General features: G+C 40.1%; 1 protein-coding gene and 1 long non-coding RNA gene across 6 annotated transcripts in view; one reads left to right on the top strand and one right to left on the bottom strand.

The window, feature by feature from the left end:
- Positions 1 to 20629, top strand: part of LOC104973767 (uncharacterized) — a 178034-nt gene that overhangs the window by 48461 nt on the left and 108944 nt on the right. The gene's annotated exons all lie outside the window — the stretch shown is intronic.
- Positions 12727 to 20629, bottom strand: part of MPP7 (MAGUK p55 scaffold protein 7) — a 223598-nt gene continuing 215695 nt past the window's right edge. The window contains 4 exon segments of the mRNA NM_001100347.1: positions 12727 to 14187; positions 16235 to 16378; positions 17429 to 17537; positions 19572 to 19665. Coding sequence (NP_001093817.1) covers positions 14008 to 14187; positions 16235 to 16378; positions 17429 to 17537; positions 19572 to 19665 — 527 coding nt within the window. The 3' untranslated portion in view covers positions 12727 to 14007.

The raw sequence follows: 20629 nt of genomic DNA, 5'->3' as shown, positions 1-20629 counted from the left end.
ACCGAGGTCTTAGCTTTCTTGCTGTCAGCTAGGGGCTGCTCTCAGGTCTTAGAGGCTAATCGCATTCACTGCCTTGTGGTCCTCTCCGCTGTCAAAACCATGGACAGGGAATCTCGTCAAATCAAATCCTTCTCACACTTCAGTTCCTTCTTTGTTGTTCAGGAAAAGCCGAGTCACTTTTTAAGGGCATACTTGGTTAGATCAGGGTAAATCCCGCCCCCCCTTTTTTTTTCCAAAGGCAACTGATTTGAAACCTTAATTGCATCTGCCACATGCCTTTCTAGGAGGGCCTAAGTTAGGGCTTGGTTGAACAACTGAAAGTGTAGGTACACCAAAGGGTGGGGTTTCTGGGGGTCAGCTCCACTTTTTGCCTAACACAGTGGAGAGGTGAGGGTAGCCTGGGAGAGTCCTGGCTGCAGACACTGGAGGGAGCCTACCCTAAAAGAAATGTTAAGGTTCTCATGAACTCTCATAATTTTTGCTTATCTGAGTTGTTTTTTTTTTTTAATCTCTCCTATTCTAAATGATTATCTTGTTCAGTAGATAATCCTAGGTTGCAGGTTTTTCCCTTTCAGCATTTTATATCAGGCCACTCCCTTTTGGCCTGCAGTTTCTGCAGAAAAAGCTAATAGTCCTATGGGAATTCCCTTGTAGGTAACTCTTTTTCTCTTGGTGATTTCAGAATCTCTCTGTGACTTATGCCATTTTAATTATGTCTTGGTGTGAATGAATTTGCATTCACCTTGTTTGGGACCCTCTGAGCTTCCTGTACCTGGATATCTGTTTCTTTCTTCAGTGACGTTTTCAACCTAATTTCATCAAAATTTTGACCCCTTTCTCTCCTTCTGGGATCCCTATAATGTGAATGTTGGCATACGTGATAGAGTCCCAGAGGTCCTTTAAAGTGTTCTCATTTTTTTTTAATTTGCTTTTCTTTTTGCTGTTCTGATCGGATAGTTTCCATTATTTTGTCTTCCAGATCTGTCACCTTTTTGTTGCTTTCAGTCACTCAGTCGTATCTGACTCTTTGCGACCCCATGGACTACAGCACGCCAGGTTTCCATGTCCTTCATCATCTCCTAGAGCTTGCTCAAACTCATGTCTATTGAGTTGGTGATGCCATCGAACCATCTCGTCCTTTATCGTCCCCTTCTCCTCCTGCCTTCAATCTTTCCCAGCATCAGGGTCTTTTCACCTCGTCTATCAGGATCTCTATCACCTAGTCTATTATTAATTCCTCCTATTGTATTCTTCCTTTATGACTGGTCCTTTTTTACATTTTCTAGTTCTTTGCTAAAGTTTTCACTGTGTTCATCTATTCTTTTCCTTAATTGAGTTAGTCTTCTTATTGCTGATGCTTTGAACTCTGTTATCTTGTAAATTATGTATTTGTTTCATTAGGTCTTCCTTATTGTTTCAATTGAAACAAATCCTTCTGTCTTCTCATTTTGCTTATCTTTCTCTGTCTGTATGAATTGAAGTGAGATAGTTACCTCTTCCCGCCTTGAAGGGATGTGCCCATATGGGAGTGTACCTGTACAGTCTGCAGGTGCCCTGTAGCTTTGGTCAGTGAGCTGGAAGAGGTAAGCACCAGTCACGCTTTCTTCCAGGTGTGCTGGCACCTGTTACCTTGGTAGGAGGTGGGACTTGACATGGATGGGCCAGAGCCGTACTAGCCAGGCATTCGTGCCAGTGCTTCTCCTCTGGTCAGTGACCAACCTCGCCCACTGCAGGGTTGCTCAGGTCCTAAGTTGCTGGAATGGAAGTCCTGAGGGTCTGGTCAGAGATGACTCTGTTCCATCCACGTGTGTATCCTCCTGCCTCCTAGCATCAGCACCTTTGCCCCAGAGAAGTAGTGCTGGAGCAAGAAGGGGCTGGAGTGAGCACTTGGTGTATGGACAGTGCCAGTCCTGGCCCCAGAGTCCTGGGCCTCTCTCTGAACACCAGTAATGGCTGTCCCTGCCCCGTTCAGATGCCATTCCAGGCCCAAGCCAACTCCATCTGTCCCCTCCCTGAGCACCCGCCTCAGCCATGCCAGCTCTCATGCCTAGTGTGAAGCCATGCCACAGGGCAAATGGGGCCTGAACGGGTGCTTGGCTCAGGCTGGGGCATGCTGCAGGGTAGTTGGGGGAAACTGGCTAGAGTCCTGTGCAAGTTGCACTTTCTCCACTTTGTTTCAGGAGTAGGCAAGTCTGTGCCCTCTCTTCACAGGCACTCTAGGTTTCTCACAGCCCTCCTGTTAGTCCCACTGATTTTCAAGCCAGCTGAGGCGACTCGTCTTTCCAGTGTCAGACCTCAGGGCTGGGGTGCAGAATATGTGGCTCGAAGCCCTCATTTCAGGGAGAATCTCCACCCACATAACCCCCATCTTCTGTGTTCCCTCCCAGGAGCACAAAGTCTCAATCTGATCACTTCCCTTCCCACCTAATTCCATGTGGATTTTTTTACAGCCTTGGTTGTAAGGAGTGTTTCTGCCAGTCTCCAGTTAGTTTTCAGCGAGAATCGCTCCACATGTACATGTACTTCGGGAGTGTTCAGGGAGGGGAGGGGAGTCTGTCCTCCCACTCTGCCATCTTGATCATCTCCTTTTTGGATTTACCTGCCATGTCTCAAGATTTTTCTAAAATCTTATGCTGTTAAAATTGTATTCTGGGAGAGTCTATGATCTTTTAGTATTTAGGTCTGCAATAATGTCTCGTCTCTTAGTTAATTCCATTACCTAGTTTTGGAAAATATTTTAAACTGTAAAGCTATTTTCTTCTGCAAGAGCCTATTCGTAGCAGCAGTATACTCAAGGATACTACTTGATGCTCAAAATGTGTGTGTGTGTATCCGTGCACGCTCAGTTCTATCTGACTATTTGAGAGCCCACGGACCATAGCCCTCTTCTATCCATGGGATTCTTCAGGCAAGAATACTGGAGTGGGTTGCCATTTCCTCCTCCAGGGGATCTTCCTGACCCAGGAGAACCCACGTCTCCCGAGTCTCCTGCACTGCAGGCAGATTCTTTACCACCGAGCCATCAGGGAAGCCAAGTGCTAACAGTAGATACCTTCTACGACTGTAGCCAAATTTCAACGTAACTTGATGCTCAGTTGCATATTAATCATATCAAAACATAATATTTTTAAAACCGCATGAGCTGTATAGCTCAAAGCCTGCACCATAAATGGGATCTATGTGGCCATCTGTCTGAAGCAGCAGTAATCACTCCCTATCATACTCAGTGTTCCTTGTCTATAAGAGATTTTGTCCCAGAAACTTCCCTGGTGGTCTAGTGGTTAAGAATCTGCGCTTCCACTGCAGGGCCACAGGTTCAATCCCTGGTCAGGGAACTAAAACCCTGCATGGCACATGGTGCAGTAAAATCAAATAATACAATGGAACCCCATTATAATAAAAGGGAGAAAGAAAAGGAAAGCAGTGGAGAATAAAATAGTTCATACTGTGAGATATAAATGCTCAGGCAGCAGTCCTCCGAAGACAGCAGTGATCCATGCATAGGGTAGGTTTGCACACTGTGGCATGGCTGTGTCCAGACACGCCGTGCAGGAGACTCTGACACGATGGGTGCTATTGCCATTAATGACATGATGTTCTAAAATAGTGAAGAAAACTTGGTAGGGTTCTGAAAAAATGAAGCACAGTCTTCCTTTGATTTACATGGTAGCGCATTCCTGGAAAAGTCAGTGTATATTATAACCTAGCCAAAATACCACTCATGTTATTCTTTCCCGAGTTGCTTGAGCCAGTGTTTATTTTTATTTTTTTCCCCTTGAAAAGCTTTTAAGGCAACAAGTTTTCCTGAGCTCAGTTTTTCAGTCCTAGTCCATAGATTCTGATAGTTACGTTGTTATTCTCCGAATAATCTACAGTTTTATTTTTAATTCCTCCATGATCAGGATGTTTTGTTTTGCTGTTGTTTGAGTTTTTCTGAGAGGTCTGTTTTGGTGTCTACTGGTTATTCACTTTAAGTTCTATTGGACTGTAGTCATTAGATGTGACTTGAAGTACTTAAAATATTTTGGAATTTAATGAGGCTTTTCTTGCGGCTTGCTTTAGGATTGGGTTTTGTAAATTCTCAGTGTGGCTCTTGAACCGAAGGTATAATCTGTTTGCAGGAAAAAGCATTCTTTCCATGGCTATGAGATCAGCTGAGGAGTTGTGATACATGAAGTTTTGCGGGGGGCTGTGCTGGGTCTTCACTGTAGCATGTGGTATCTCAGTTCCCCGACAGGGATCAAACCCACATCTCCTGCATTGGAAGGTGGATTCTTAACCACTAGGCCGCCAGGGAAGTATATGGACCTTCTATAACCACTTCTTTTCGAGGTCTAAGAGAAGTATTTTAAAGATGACCAAATAATGTGGTTTTATTGACTGCACTCCTCAAGGTTTTACTCAGTGTCTTTAACACTGTTCCTTTTATGGCTTATACCACGGATTACTAAAGAATGACTTTTTGCCCCAAGCATTTACCTCAATTTTCATATTATTATTGTGTTTTCTGCTTTTGGTTTCCTTCTGCCTTGCATTTGCACATTTTTGCCAATCCTCTTACTTTAAATCTTTCTCTTCTTAAAGAATATGGTTGATGTCCATTTTTGATGTAGTTGAAAAATGGTCTCTTACTACATGAGTTTATGCCATTTAAATCTGTAATAAGAGACCCATTTGGCATCTTTTTGTCTTCTCATTTAATGGAGTCTCTGATTCCTCTTTGCATTTACTTTCAATTCCACAAATAATTGCCTTCAAATACCTAAAATATTTTAACTAATATTTAAGCATGTTTGTTTTTGTCCTTCTTTCTTCCATCCTCAGCTGTTTTGGTATCTTCTAGGTTCCTAAGAGCAATATATTTTCCTCAGTTATTACTTCATACTATATACCTTTCATTAGCATGTACAGTAATTATATTGTTTTGTAGCCATTGTTATTTATACATATTTCTATTTAGGTCCTTTATCTGTTTAAGTAGAGCTGATGATCACAAACAGGTCACCTACTACTAACAAGCAGAGTGCCTGGCACAGGGCAGGGGCCTGACAGGTGGAACTTTCAGGTATTACTAGTGCCCAGGTCAAATTTAATCACAGAGATATCACTTTGCCAAAACTGTAGACTCACAACCATGATCAATTTGTAAATCTCAAAACACAAGAACAGCTTTCCCCAAACTTAAATGTTATATTGTGGAGGAAAAAAAAAAGTGGAACCCAAGCAAAATAAAATGTAAATGGAGTCTCTTGCTTTATTTTATGCTACAAGTTACAGAATGTTTTAAGGTTCAATGCTTCATTGCAGGACAAGTGACATTTTTGGTAAGTGATGCAGGCACTGGGAGTGGCCTGGGCGGTCATGGATACTGCTTTCCATTAGGAATGCTTCCAGCAGCAAGCAAACAGCAGCCTAATAGTAACACTTTAAAGAGAACATCTTCTCCAGTTTTGACATAAAGTTGTGTAAGTTTAACATGTACAGTGTGGTTTGATATATGTATATATGGTGAAATGATTACCACAATAAAGTTATTTAACACTTTCATCACCTAATTACCTTGTGTGTGTATTAATAACATTTAAGATCTACTCTTTTAGCTACTTTCAAGCATGTAATACAGTGTTGTTAACAATAGTCACCATGCCATTACATCCCCAGAACTCACTCATCTCATACCTGGAAGCTTGTGCCTTCTGACCAACATCCCCCCTTTTCCATCCAACCCCTGGTAACTACCATTCTACCTTCTATTTCAGCTCTTGTAGATACCTTATACAAGTGGTTGTTGTTTAGTCGCTCAGTTGGATCCAACTCTTTGCAACCCCATGATCTGCAGTGCACCAGGCTTCCCTGTCCTTCACTATCTCCGTGAGTTTGCTTAAACTCACATCCATTGAGTCAGTGATGCCATCCATCCATCTCATTCTCTGCCACCGCCTTCTCCTACCTTCAATCTTTCCCAGCATCAGGGTCTTCTCCAGTGAGTCAGCCCTTTGCATCAGGTGGCCAAAGTATTGGAGCTTCAGCTTCAGCATCAGTCCCTCCAATGAATATTCATGGTTGATTTCCTTTAGGATGGACTGGTTTGATCTCCTTTCTGTCCAAAGGACTCTCAAGAGTCTTCTCTAGCACCACATATAGTTATTTGTCTTTCTCTGACTTATTTTACTTAGAATAATGCCTTCAAGATACAACCATGTTGTCACAAAAGGCAGAATTTACGTTTTTACCATTGAATAACATTCCTTTTTATGTGTATGTAAATGTGTATGTGTACATCCCCTAGATTCTTCATTTATCTGTTGATGGACATGTTGTTTCCTTGTCTCAGCTGCTGTGAATAATCTTGCAGTGCATGTGGAAAGTGGGGATGCAGAACTCTTTTCAAAATAGTGATTTCATTTCCTTCAAGATATATGCCCAGGAATGGGACTGCTGGCTCATATGGTAGCTCAATTTTCATTTTTTTGAGGAACCCCCAGCTACCGATTTCCATAGTGGCTACACCAATTTACATTCCCACCAACAGAGCATAAAATAACATTGTCTTGATTTGCATTCTGCTAATACTGAGCAGTGTTGAGCATTTTTTCATGTGTCTGTTGGCCATCTGCATGTCTTCTTTGGAGAAATGTCTGTTTAGGTCTTCTGCCAGTTTTTCTGATTGGGTTATTTGTTTTTCTGATATTGAGCTTCATGTTTATCTGATATTGAGCTTAATGAGCTGCTTATATATTTTGAATATTAATCCTTTGTCAGTTTCATTTGCAATTATTTTCTCCCATCCTGAGGGTTGTCTTTTCATTTTAAGTTGCTGAATAACACAAGTAGCTCAACCCGGTCCTCTGTAACAGCCTAGAGGGGTGGGATGGGGTAGGGGGTGGGAGGGAGGTTTCAGAGTGAGAAGCCATATGTATACTTGTGGCTGATTCATGGTGTTGCATGGCAGAAACCAACACAACATTATAAAGAAATTATCCTTCAATTAAAAATACATTTTAAAAAAAGAACATTGTTTATTCAGTAATTAGAGGAAAGAGGTCCCAAGGATTTTTTCAACAGCTCAGTGACGTTATGTATTTAGGATCTTTTCTTTTTTTTTTACTCACTCATCTATAGATTGACCTTTATCATCCATTGATTTAGGGTTAGGATTATGGCTGTCATCTTGTTAAGCACCACAATGTAATAGAAGCATCTCAAACAGGAGGAATGGGGGCAGGAGCATAGAGGATTTTCACCTTATGCAGGTGTTTGTTTAAACCAGGGAAACAGCTCAACTCACAGCTCCTCTGACAGACATTACCTGGAAACGAGTGGCTGGACTAACTCAGATCAATCCTGGCGGAGAGGAGATTATCACAACTGATTAGACAAATCATGCTCCATCATTAAAGACTAGGACTCAGACAAAACAGAAAAATTGCGTATTATGCTAACTTTTTTGTACGCTTTTGATAATCGTCATTGTTTGAAGTTCAGTTCAGTTGCTCAGTCGCGTCCGACTCTTTGCGACCCAACGAACCACAGCACGCCAAGCTGTTTGAAGATTAGCCAACAATAGAGGCATAGAGAAATCAAGAGCTATCTGACTAAAGCAACAGTGTTGTGAGAAAACTCTTTGTAAATTGCCTGTGCATAAAAAGGATGAATAATCACTCCTAATTACCAAATCTCAACTATTTCCAAAATTGACTCAAGTTATAGCAACACCAGCAAGCACAGTGCAGACATCCTGGTGTTGGAGGAGCCTGACCACAATTGAACCCCGATCCTTACTCATCACGCCTATTACCTTGGGCAGGCACAGAAGCCCGCACTTCTATGTAAGGTACTATACTTCCATATAAGGTACTACTTCCATATAACGCCGTTATGAGGATTAAATGAAACTGTATACAAATCCTACAGATGTCTGATGATTAATATGACTATTTTATCTGGCAGTACGTAGCCCATGTAGGTATATGTGAATAAGAGCTGTTATAAAAGTACAATATTCCTTGCCCTCCAGATAACTAAGTGCAAGTGAGCAAGCATCTGGAAAGGTGTGGCAGCCTAGGAAAGGGCATGAATACAGGTAAGGGACACTTCTTTCAATCGATATCAGTTATATTCCCTATCAGCGGCTAAACATAAAACTTGGCTCACTTTCCTGTTGAGGACCACCAAAAACAAGACTGGGAGCTCACTGTGGCTTGGATCATGAACTCCTTATTGACAAATTCAGACTGAAATTGAAGAAAGTGGAGAAAACCACTAGACCATTCAAAGTGAAAGTGAACTCGCTCAGTCGTGTCCAACTCTTTGTGACCCCATGGACTGTAGCCCACCAGGCTCCCCTGTCCATGGGATTCTCCAGGCAAGGATACTGGAGTGGGTTGCCATTTTCTTCTCCAGGGGATCTTCCTGACCCAGGGATTGAACCCGGGTATCCTACATTGCAGGCAGACGATTTATCCTCTGAGCCACAAGGGAAGCCCCTAGACCATTCAGGTATGACCTAAATCAAATCCCTTATGACTATACAGTGGAAGTGAGAAATAGATTTAAGGGACTAGATCTGATAGACAGAGTGCCTGATGAACTATGGATGGAGGTTCGTGACACTGTATAAGAGACAGGAATCAAGACCATCCCCAAGGAAAAGAAATGCAATAAAGCAAAATGGCTGTCTGGGGAGGCCTTACAAATAGCTGTGAAAAGATGGGAAGCTAAAAGCAAAGGAAAAAAGGAAAGATATTCCCATTTGAATGCAGAGTTCCAAAGAATAGCAAGGAGAGAGAAGAAAGCCTTCCTCAGTGATCAATGCAAAGAAATAAAGGAAAACAATAGGATGCGAAAGACTAGAGATCTCTTCAAGAAAATTAGAGATACCAAGGGAACATTTCATGCAAAGATGGGCTCAATAAAGGACAGAAATGGTAGGGACCTAACAGAAGCAGAAGATATTAAGAAGAGGTGCCAAGAATACACAGAAGAACTGTACAAAAAAGATCTTCATGACCCAGATAATCATGATGATGTGATCACTCATCTAGAGCCAGACATCCTGGAATGTGAAGTCAAGTGGGCCTTAGGAAGCATCACTACGAACAAAGCTAGTGGAGGTGATGGAATTCCAGTTGAACTATTTCAAATCCTGAAAGATGATGCTGTGAAAGTGCTGCACTCAATATGCCAGCAAATATGGAAAACTCAGCAGTGGCCACAGGACTGGAAAAGGTCAGTTTTCATTCCAATCCCAAAGAAAGGCAATGCCAAAGAATGCTCAAACTACCGCACAATTGCACTCATCTCACATGCTAGTAAAGTAATGCTCAAAATTCTCCAAGCCAGGCTTCAGCAATACGTGAACCGGGAACTTCCAGATGTTCAAGCTGGTTTTAGAAAAGGCAGAGGAACCACAGATCAAATTGCCAACATCCGCTAGATCATGGAAAAAGCAAGAGAGTTCCAGAAAAACATCTATTTCTGCTTTATTGACTATGCCAAAGCCTTTGACTGTGTGGATCACAATAAACTGTGGAAAACTCTGAAAGAGATGGGAATACCAGACCACCTGACCTGCCTCTTGAGAAACTTATATGCAGGTCAGGAAGCAACAGTTAGAACTGGACATGAAACAACAGACTGGTTCCAAATAGGAAAAGAAGTATGTCAAGGTTGTATATTGTCACCCTACTTATTTAACTTCTATGCAGAGTACATCATGAGAAACGCTGGGCTGGAAGAAGCACAAGCTGGAATCAAGATTGCTGGGAGAAATATCAATAACCTCAGATATGCAGATGACACCACCCTTACGGCAGAAAGTGAAGAGGAACTAAAAAGCCTCTTGAAGAAAGTTAAAGAGGAGAGTGAAAAAGTTGGCTTAAAGCTCAACATTCAGAAAACTTAAGATCATGGCATCTGGTCCCATCACTTCATGGCAGATAGATGGGGAAACAGTGGAAACAGTGGCTGACTTTAATTTTTTGGGCTCCAAAATCACTGCAGGTGGTGATTGCAGCAATGAAATTAAAAGATGCTTACTCCTTGGAAGGAAAGGTATGACCAACCTAGACAGAATATTAAAAAGCAGAGACATTACTTTGTCAACAAAAGTCTGCCTAGTCAAGGCTATGATTTTTCCAGTGGTCATGTATGGATGTGAGTGTTGGACTATAAAGAAAGCTGAGCGCCGAAGAATTGATGCTTTTGAACTGTGGTGTTGGAGAAGACTCTTGAGAGTCCCTTGGCCTGCCAGGAGATCCAACCAGTCCATCCTAAAGGAGATCAGTCCTGGGTGTTCTTTGGAAGGACTGATGTTGAAGCTGAAACTCCAATCCTTTGGCCACCTGATGCGAAGAGCTGACTCATTGGAAAAGACCCTGATGCTGGGAAAGATTGAGGGCAGGAGGAGAAGGGGACGACAGAGGATGAGATGGTTGGAAGGCATCATCGACTCGATGGACATGGGTTTGGGTGGACTCCTGGAGCTGTGATGGACAGGGAGGCCTGGCGTGCTGCGATTCATGGGGTTGCAAAGAGTCAGACATGACTGAACGACTGGACTGAACTGAATTAATTTTGGGTGTACCATTTGAAAGTAATGGAATTTTAAAACAACGACAAGAAAACTGGTAATAGAAATTATTTAGGAAGCTCCCTATGAATTTACTAATATGAGGAACTGTCAGGTAATTAAGAATATTTACACAATTACTTTTAAGTTGTGTGATATGAGGCTGATCACTGTGTCAACGAGCTCATGATCAGTTAAGTACTCATTGCCCAGGCTTGTCTAGCACATGGCATAGATCTGTTTGTTCATCTTTGATTGGCTGGACTGGGTAAGACTGAGGCTAGTGGATTTCATCTCTCCAACAACTTTGATGAAACCAATTAATGTCTGGAACAAATATGAAATTTTGTTTTAGACAGAGGCAGTTCAAATCACATGGTGTCAGTAAAAGAACAACTTGTTCTACCATCAGAAACAGTGAAGTAGATACCAAGTGCAAGAGCAATCTTCAAGAAACTATACATATAATTTGAAGATATTTTATTACACTCAAAGGTTTTCCATTCCTTTTATTTATAAACTCTTACTAGTCAAAAAGAAAATAAATAATAAAAATCTGTCTCTTCAGGAAACTTTTAACAACATAGTTTTTTGCTTTATATGCTTGTCAATTTTAAATTATTACAATTTAGATACATTCAGTCATTACATGATACCATGATACCAGGAAGGTCAGCCTTAAAGATATCAATAATGTCTATACTGGTAAGTAAAATAATGGTAAAAAATGGTATTTCAATTTCACCTAAAAAAAAAAAAAAGCAAACAGATTCCAGTTTGTTATTGATGGGAATACAGACTTATCTTCTTAATCTTGGATATTAAATATTTGGACTTAAAAAAATAAATATTCCTGTTCTCTCAAATAGTGGCTGACATTGTCTTGGGAGCAGGCTGCCTAAAGAACCAGTCTCTCCTCCCTCAAGAGGGAGCCAGGGGTGCACCAAGTACAGGATCAAGGGCCCTTTGCAACATTTATCCCCAAGCCCACGGAGCTACTACTAAGTCACTTCAGTCGTGTCCAACTCTGTGCAACCCCATAGATGGCAGCCCACCAGGCTCCCCCGTCCCTGGGATTCTCCAGGCAAGAACACTGGAGTGGGTTGCCATTTCCTTCTCCAATGCATGAAAGTGAAAAGTGAGTCGCTCAGTCGTGTCCAACTCTTAGCAACCCCATGGACTGCAGCCTACCAGGCTCCTCCATCCATGGGATTTTCCAGGCAAGAGTACTGGAGTGGGGTGCCATTGCCTTCTCCTAGCCTTACTAAATTAAAGAGAACAGAATCTCTTTCTAAGCATCAAGGTGGCTATGTAGATGTCACCAAGACCACATATGTGTACTACTGATGAAAAATTTTTCAAATTGCTGAATTGCCCCTTTTCCATTATTTTAAAAAATACTTTTCAGCTCTAGTGTAAAAAGGAAGAGAAATTGGAAAATATATTTTTATAACACCTCCATCACCACCCCCACCACCAAAAGGGACTCCATTTTTATCACACGCTCTCTACCTCCACAGTAAAGAATTGAGGCAAAAAACAAAAACAAACCATGTGCTATTTCTGAACAAAGAATTCGGACTACCTAAATTATAATTCATTTCCTAGAAAGTCAATGTATTGGAAATTTCGATCAGTGTTGAAAAAGAATATCACCCAAACCATCCAAGGAAGACTTGTACTTTCTTAGACCAGCCACGCAACCATGAGGTATGGCTTCAGTATTAGACCTGGCAACCCCAAACCTCTTTTTAAACTGAATTGGTTGCTGTTTACTTAATTAACTTAGAATTTGCTGTTTGGATTAGGCTGTCAGGTAACATTGGTTATCTAACTATTTAGCTGCGAGTGTGTATCAGGTATGAAATTTCACATGTATGAAGGAAACCCAGTAAGTCATGCTATCAAATGTGCACAGAGCACACATGTGGATCTGAGAACAAACAAAGGTCAAAATATTTACATGGAATGTTGACCCAGATTTAAAAAACTATTTTAAATTAACAACATCTTTACATACAATTTGTTTTATGAATAGCCTCATTTGATAATTAAAAAAATATGCCTTTCAAATATTTCATAAATATATAAAATTTCACTACACTATTTTTCTTTAAACAGGACATCTAAACTCTCTTTAGAAATCAACAAAAATATTTTTTTTTTTCTGTTTCAAAGTCACAGATACGATGATTCTCTGATTGGCAGTGTCTTACTGCATGCAAGAATGGGACGCATATTCTCTTATACAACTATGCACATTTCTAGTATTTTGAGCTGTATAATTTACTCGCTGAAGGTCAGTAGTATCAAAGAAAAATGAGAGATCCCATCTAGCTATTTACAATATGAGAGTCTTTCTTAAACTTCTTTAAAAACAGCAAGATTAGGATGGTATCTGGCCAATGTAAAGAAATATTTTGATGACAGAAATAAGTTAACATTACATGAACAGTTTTCTAAAGTACAATTTGTAGTGAAATTTAAATATGGTGATCAACTGTACATATTTGGGAAAATGATCACATTTTCTTTAACTGTATCAGTAACATATAAAACCTACATTTAGAATAGGATTCATTCTTATAATCTACTGGGAAAATGCAAAGTCAGATAACTGGCTCCAGAATTTCTGGTGAGTCCAGAAAGAAATGTCTGAGAATTTATAAATAAAATTGTCCTTTGTAATCAGTCCTTTTGGGTATGTAATCACCGTTCTAACAAGGAAAGGTTTTTAGTTTCGTATGTAATAATTTTCAAAGCCTACCCTCCCTTATTAAACATTTATTGAGTCACTAGTGTATGTACTCACAAAGCCTTCTCAAACTATAACATGAAGGCCACTCGCTAGGACAGATTTTCAGTAATTCCTTTAAAGAGAGATTCTTGAGTGCACACACTGTGACTATACTGTCTATGTAAGAGAAAATGTTGCACTTTTAGGATAGTAAGAGGACCGCCTTACTGCCAGTCCAGGTGCATCTATGATGATCCACCCAAAGTACACCTAAGCTGTCCTGTCTGGAGCTGCTCAAGGCTGTAAACTTATCATCTTCAATGGCTGACATGCAAATAGCAAAGGCAGTGACTGCGTCTGAGACCAGCAGAAGCACTGGATGCCCATGTATATACTTTGGCTAAGACTTTCTATAAAAAGTTCAACCCTCCTCTTGGAGGTAGAGCTTTGTATTCAAGACAGCCAGATGGTTCAAAGCTCTGCTCAGAATACAGTACTGTGCACATTTAAATTCTGGATCTTATACTCAAACACTGTGTTTGAAATAAGACTATAAAAAGATAAAAAACCAACATTCAGTTTTAACCAAGATTGCACATCTCTAACAGTGATATAGATTAAAAAAACCCTACCACCAAAATGGTAACTGATTTAATCATGCACTCTACAAAAAAAAGATAATTATGAAAACTTCCCTTAGTTATGAATGTAACCAGCTCACTGGAACCCAATGAGTATCTGTCTCCAATTTGTCAAAAGTTGTTTTCAGCTCATTGAAGGCCACAGCAAGATCATCATTTACTATAGTTTTGTCAAAAAGATGACCATACTGACTCTCCATTATCTGGGCAGATTTAATCATTTCTTGAAAGTCGTCTTCCTACAAAAGTATTAAATAGAATTGGTTAACCAGGCAGTTTCATCACATCAGTGCAGTTATTCCACAACTGGTTTATCTAATGCTGTTCTGTGTTCACTATTTCACCTCAGCCATGAAAGAAAATTACCCTCTTTAACTGTAAATTCTTCAGAAGCCGTCATTTCTAATATTCTCTATTTGCTTGTAACTAAAACTGCTCTGACAAGAGTCAAAACTCCCACCTTTCAGGATAATTAGTCACTTATCATTACAGGGATGTTTCAGTATTAAAGTAGAAGTGTTTATCCTGATGCTTTGCCTGCATCGTCCACATTTATTCATAGCAAGGAATGTATAAGAAAAACTACTTTTTCAGAGGTGGATACATTTATGAAAGGACATGTATACCATCTCCTTCTTTGTTTCAGTACAAGTGGGTAAGGGGCCCTCCATACATTTTTGAAACCAGGAAGAATTTTAGTTGGTTACATAGCAAGACCATATACATAAACGTGAGTTAAATCTTTGGACTATGTTATCGTTTATTATCCTCACTGAGAAACCTTTACATTGTACAAGACTGTAATAAATAATACGGTAATTCTTTATACTGTGACATCCTGAATCATTTCAGAGTCGATATCTCAAGGTCACAGAAGATTTTCACAACAGAGATTTTAATTTTAGTGTTAATCCAGAGCCCTGAGTAATTAACATCATATAACAGTACCTACTTCGTATGGTTGTATACTGTCAGTACTTTAGAAAAAAAGATATTTTAAAAATACTGGAAATCAAAAACATCACGTCTATTTGATACTCACAATTAATAGTTTATAAATTAATATGGACTTGGAAGAAAAGTTATGACCCACCTAGATAGCATATTAAAAAGCAGAGACATTACTTTGCTAACAAAGGTCCGTCTAGTCAAGGCTGTGGTTTTTCCTGTGGTTATGTATGGATGTGAGAGTTGGACTGTGAAGAAGGCTGAGTGCCGAAGAATTGATGCTTTTGAACTGTGGTGTTGGAGAAGACTCTTGAGAGTCCCTTGGACTGCAAGGAGATCCAACCAGTCCATTCTGAAGGAGATCAGCCCTGGGATTTCTTTGGAAGGAATGATGCTAAAGCTGAAACTCCAGTACTTTGGCTACCTCATGCGAAGAATTGACTCATTGGAAAAGACTCTGATGCTGGGAGGGATTGGGGGCAGGAGGAGAAGGGGACGGCAGAGGATGAGATGGCTAGATGGCACCACTGACTCGATGGACCTGAGTCTGAGTGAACTCCGGGAGTTGGTGATGGACAGGGAGGCCTGGCGTGCTGCGATTCATGGGGTCGCCAAGAGTCGGACATGACTGAGCGACTGAACTGAACTGAAGGTTAAAGATGAGTTACTTAAAAGAGGGAGGGGAAAAATGCTTCTGCCATTCTCTTGATCCTAAAGTATAATACACTGTCTCAAGGTTAAAAAACAGAGACCATGCCAGTCATTCTAATCATTAACCCACCACAGCTGTGATTTCTTTTTTAAACCTTTTCTTTTATATTGGAGTACAGCCCATCAACAATGTTGTGAAAGTTTCAGGTGCCATTTCTAACAATAGTCAAAGGAAATACAAATTGAACACTACAGGTCTATTTGTCCTATACCCCAAATGATGCTTTTTCTTTTATTATGCTATATATGATGTTGGTACAAAAGGCAAATTATTAAATCTTCATCTAGACTATTAATGAGTAATAGTAACCGACCGGTATTTTCCCCTTTAAAAATAAGGCTAGTTGAAAACTCAGTGGTTTTTTTTACATGTGGCTTCAGAAATTTTATAAGTATGCATAAAAGCATACAAAAGAGTTTTTGAGTCAATGTAATATGAAGATCCGTTCACAACAGCAGAGAAAACAATCAGGGCAATCACTTAAAATGTATGTACCCAAATGCAGTTCTGTCCTGCCTGGATGTTTGGACCACAGCCTCATCTCTCAGTCTCCTTAACGTGGTCACTACTGCATATATGACTTTACTCCTGCTTATGTATTTTCAGTCAAGTATCCTCATACTCACTGTAAAGGGCTTCGCAGCACCTTGGTCATCTCTGCTTGAGATAATCTTTGCATTTTTTCTTGTCTCCCTCAAACGCTCTATTGATGGAGGCTTTATAAATATCACAAACGGCTTAAATTCTAGTGTCCTTAAGTGCTTCACTGTCTGCAAGGAAGGAAATACATTTTCTTTCATTTCTTCATAATATCAGGAGTATGTTTTGTAGTAAAACTGAATTTTCTTTCTAAGGAGAAAATTCCTTAAAATTATTTCCTAATTAAGGTTAGCAGGCCTTTCACTATATTATTGTTCAATCATTTGTTGACAATTAAATGTTACTAGATACCTCTGGACAAATGGAGAATGTAACTGTCTTTAAAATGCTTTGAAATATGCCATCATTAAATCCTGAGGAGAAGCAGCTAAAAATACCAGAAAGCTAGTTCTTAGATCTAATACCCAAAAGACACTATGAGTTAACTGTCTTTACATGCAAGTCTTCCAGCCATGCCATCTAAGCCTCCTCCTGCTCTCAGAATGAGGTGTCCCTTCTCTTTCATCCTGCCTTTGGAGTCCCCTTCAGGGGCAAGTCTCCTGCTTTTAAGTCAGCACTGCTCCCGGGTAGTAAGGAGCATGCTGTGGGTGGGCCTCTGCAGGGAAGGGGTGGGGGGGTGATGGAGGTGGTCTATGTTGAGACAGGAAAGTGAGCTGCTTCATCCACCGTCTCTCAATCCACCTGTACCGAGTCCCCAGGGTGCCAGGTGAGCTCTACCCGGCAGCTGTACAACTCCTGTGAGATGCCCACGGCTCTTGCCAGGGTTTTACATTTCTAGGCTAATTATAGATCCAAAATCCATGAAAGAGGACCAAGAACCAAAATGTCCATTGCCAACAATTATGAACACTTATAATACATATAGGAGAATACATTATACATACAATGTAATATATTTTTATATATAAAATACATAGAATAAATAAGAGTCATTATACTTGGCAAACACTGAATCTAAGAGTTACAAACACATCTCCAGGCTTCTAAAAACATGGGCTTTTTTTTTCTTCCCCAACAGAGCCATCTCAAATTACATTTAAATGCTTCTGTCACCTTAGGAAAGGCACCTAAATGCCAAAAGTGAGTAGATTTCAGATTTACCCTCTAATGAAATGCTCAGATGTGCTAGAAGTGTGTTGACTAGGTCATTGTTCACTTACATGAGGCTGAACATCCAACAAACAAACTTTGTTTTTAGCCAGGACAGACCGAACTGAGTCTATACTTGTGCCATAATAGTTGTTTTTATATTCACCATATTCAATAAACCTGTAGAAATTAGAATCATTTGTGAATTACATGTATATATACACACACATATATATATGGCAGACATAATTCATATATATAAAAGATGTTTTGCTGAACATGTAATTTTCAAACTGTTTTTAATAAAATAACTAGGTCCAAGTACTTCAGAATGTCAATTTCTAAAAAATCTTCTATTTTACTTTTTCAAATCAGTAACACTTGCTTGTATTACACTTAAGCAGAAAGAAGTACTTTAGTCCAGCAGTACTCTAATGTTTTCCATCACCTCTTTTTCAGAGCTAATGCAATGCAATAAAACAGTGAATAAACCAAACAATAGAAACTACTGAAATTTCACTACACACGAAAGAGTAACCAAGCTCAGCTTTAGCATAAGAGGAGGGACTGGCTGGTGGCTAATGGAACCAGGGCGGCTGATCACGTGCTATAAAAACTCAAAATCACTGTGCCAAACATGAAAAAAGCATTTTGATGTTTCAATAAAATCCCACAATCTTGCATTAATACACACATTGCTCCCTGATAGCCTAAAACATTCATCCTTAAGCAAATGGAAAACCTGAGGGTAGGAGACTTAGGGCTTGCTAGAAGATATGGTCTAAGCAAGATGATTAACATTATTTTTTATTTAACTTTTTGAAAAGCTAATGAGAGACAGAGGTAGGTGGCAAATGCTGGAACTGAGGCAGGAGGTAGATGGGCCCTACCCACAACCCCCATCCCCACCACCTCTCGGCGCCCATCAGCATAAAGAGATTGGGAGATTCATTCCCTATTGACTGTAACTTCAGAGGAGAATAGCAGGGCAATTAAGGGAGGAAGGAGTCTGGGCCCTGCCCAGATGACATATTTCTCAAAGTCAGGAGATCTCCCTGACCATACACGTGCAAAAAAAGGCTCCTTGGAGGCCAAAGGGGAGTTATGTTAAGGGATATTCCCCACCCATATGTCTTTGTGGTAGGATCCATCTTGGCTAAGAGATGCACGTGCACACATGGAAGGATCCTGAGATACACCAAATATGGACTGTGCACCAGGCAAATCAAAATGATTAGTCAATGGAAACCCAGAAGAAAACTCCATAAAAGTAATTCAGACTGCCACGAGGGTGCAGCTCAGCGACTGTCTCTCAGGCCACTCGTTTCTGTCCACACTTCATACTGTACTCTTTTTTTCCTGTTAATAAATACTTCAGTTGCTTCACTACTTTCCGTCTTTGTGGAAATTCTTTTCCGCAAAGCCAAAGGGCCAGGGCCCTTGTCACTGACCATTGGTCTAGTGGCTACCATCTGCTGCCTTCACCATCATGACCCAGCCCCATTTCTGGCTGGGAACGAAGCCCGCTTCAAGTCATTACAGGCTAAGGCCACCCGAGATCATATCTAGGGATCTATTACACAGTTACTAGTTTTTAAAATAAACTTCTACCCAAATTCTATGTTAAGATTCAGTTAGTGGGGTGGGATGGAGAAGGCAATGGCACCCCACTCCAGTACTCTTGCCTGGAAAATCCCATGGACGGAGGAGCCTGGTAGGCTGTGGTCCATGGGGTCGCTAAGAGTCCGACACGACTGAGCGACTTCACTTTCACTTTTCACTTTCATGCACTGGAGAAGGAAATGGCAACCCACTCCAGTGTTCTTGCCTGGAGAATCCCAGGGACGGGGGAGCCTGGTGGGCTGCCGTCTATGGGGTCACACAGAGTCGGACACGACTGAAGTGACTTAGCATAGCATAGCATAGCATAGCATAGTGGGGTGGGAAGACGTGACAGGAATACACTAGCTACATTCCCTTACTCTTCAAAATAATCCCTACACATTCAACTTAGCCTGATACACAACAGCTCTAGGTTATTGAAAAGTTAAAGGCAAAGGTTAGTAATAACCATTAATTGAATTATATTTTATCAGTTTCAAATATTATAAAAGTGAAAATTCACTTCAAATGGAATTGCTTATAACCACATATATGGCCACATGCTTAAAAACAGTAGTTTCATGAAAATTCTTTAAAAAAACTTCCACATACTTGTTATTTTGTACATCTGTCTCAAACAAATGCTTGGAAATGAAAATATATTCAACACCATCACTCTCCTGGCTTCTTCTTGGTCTGGTGGTATCTGTGATTTAATTAAAAAGAGTTCAAAAGAGTATCTACATCATCCACCCTAAGAGAAATACTAAAAAAGAAATTATGTATTTGATTAAAGGATTTTTCGTAAATAAGATTTAAAACTTAAAAAAAGCACATTAGCTAATAAAATATAGGAATCCCATTAATTCAGTTTTTCCACTGATACTAAAGTTATATTGACTTGAGGGTGGATTAAATATTGCATTGTGTTTATGCCATTAATTATTCTGAAGGGGCATTAATATGTTAATTAAATAAAATGGTATTTAAACTCGAGGAAATTTTTCCTTTTTTGCAAATAATATGCTTATTATCATCTTTTATTGATTCTTTATTCATTGAAGCAAGTTTACTGCTCACTAGGTTGAAAGGTAAACTCTGAAATTATTTTATTTTACACATGGTACATAGGGTATGCCATTAATGTTTGCTTTACTAATCAAAGACCTCTATTCACTTCTCCTTTGCAAAATTATAAGTATCTTCTTGAAATACAAGTGAACTTCTAAACTTTTTAGTGATTTTGCCTAATTATTTGCTACTGAATTATAATGGAGCAGAAAATACAGTATTAACTTTAAAAACAAAAGTAAAACCCTGAGGAATTGCAGTGCTGAGGTGGCAAGTATAAAACTGACTGCAGTCCATCCCTCCTGATTACAACTAAAAACTCTGAACCCAAAACATCTATTTTTGTTTTGAGCACTTAGAAAACAAACAAAGCAGGTAGACTGTGGAAGAGAGTCAGCCTCAGTAAGGGAGAGTTTAACTTTTATTTCCCTTTAGCTTTGCCCTATGGGGGACTTCCCTGGTGGCTCAGATGGTAAAGCATCTGCCTGCAATGAGGGAGACCCGGGTTCGATCCCTGGGTTGGCAAGATCCCCTGGAGAAGGAAATGCCAAGCCACTCCAGTACTCTTCCCTGGAAAATTCCACGGACGGAGGAGCCTG

This window comes from Bos taurus, chromosome 13 (genome assembly GCF_002263795.3).
Source record: "Bos taurus isolate L1 Dominette 01449 registration number 42190680 breed Hereford chromosome 13, ARS-UCD2.0, whole genome shotgun sequence".
NCBI classification, from domain to species: Eukaryota; Metazoa; Chordata; class Mammalia; order Artiodactyla; family Bovidae; genus Bos; species Bos taurus.
This window is presented reverse-complemented; position numbering and strand designations above follow the sequence as displayed.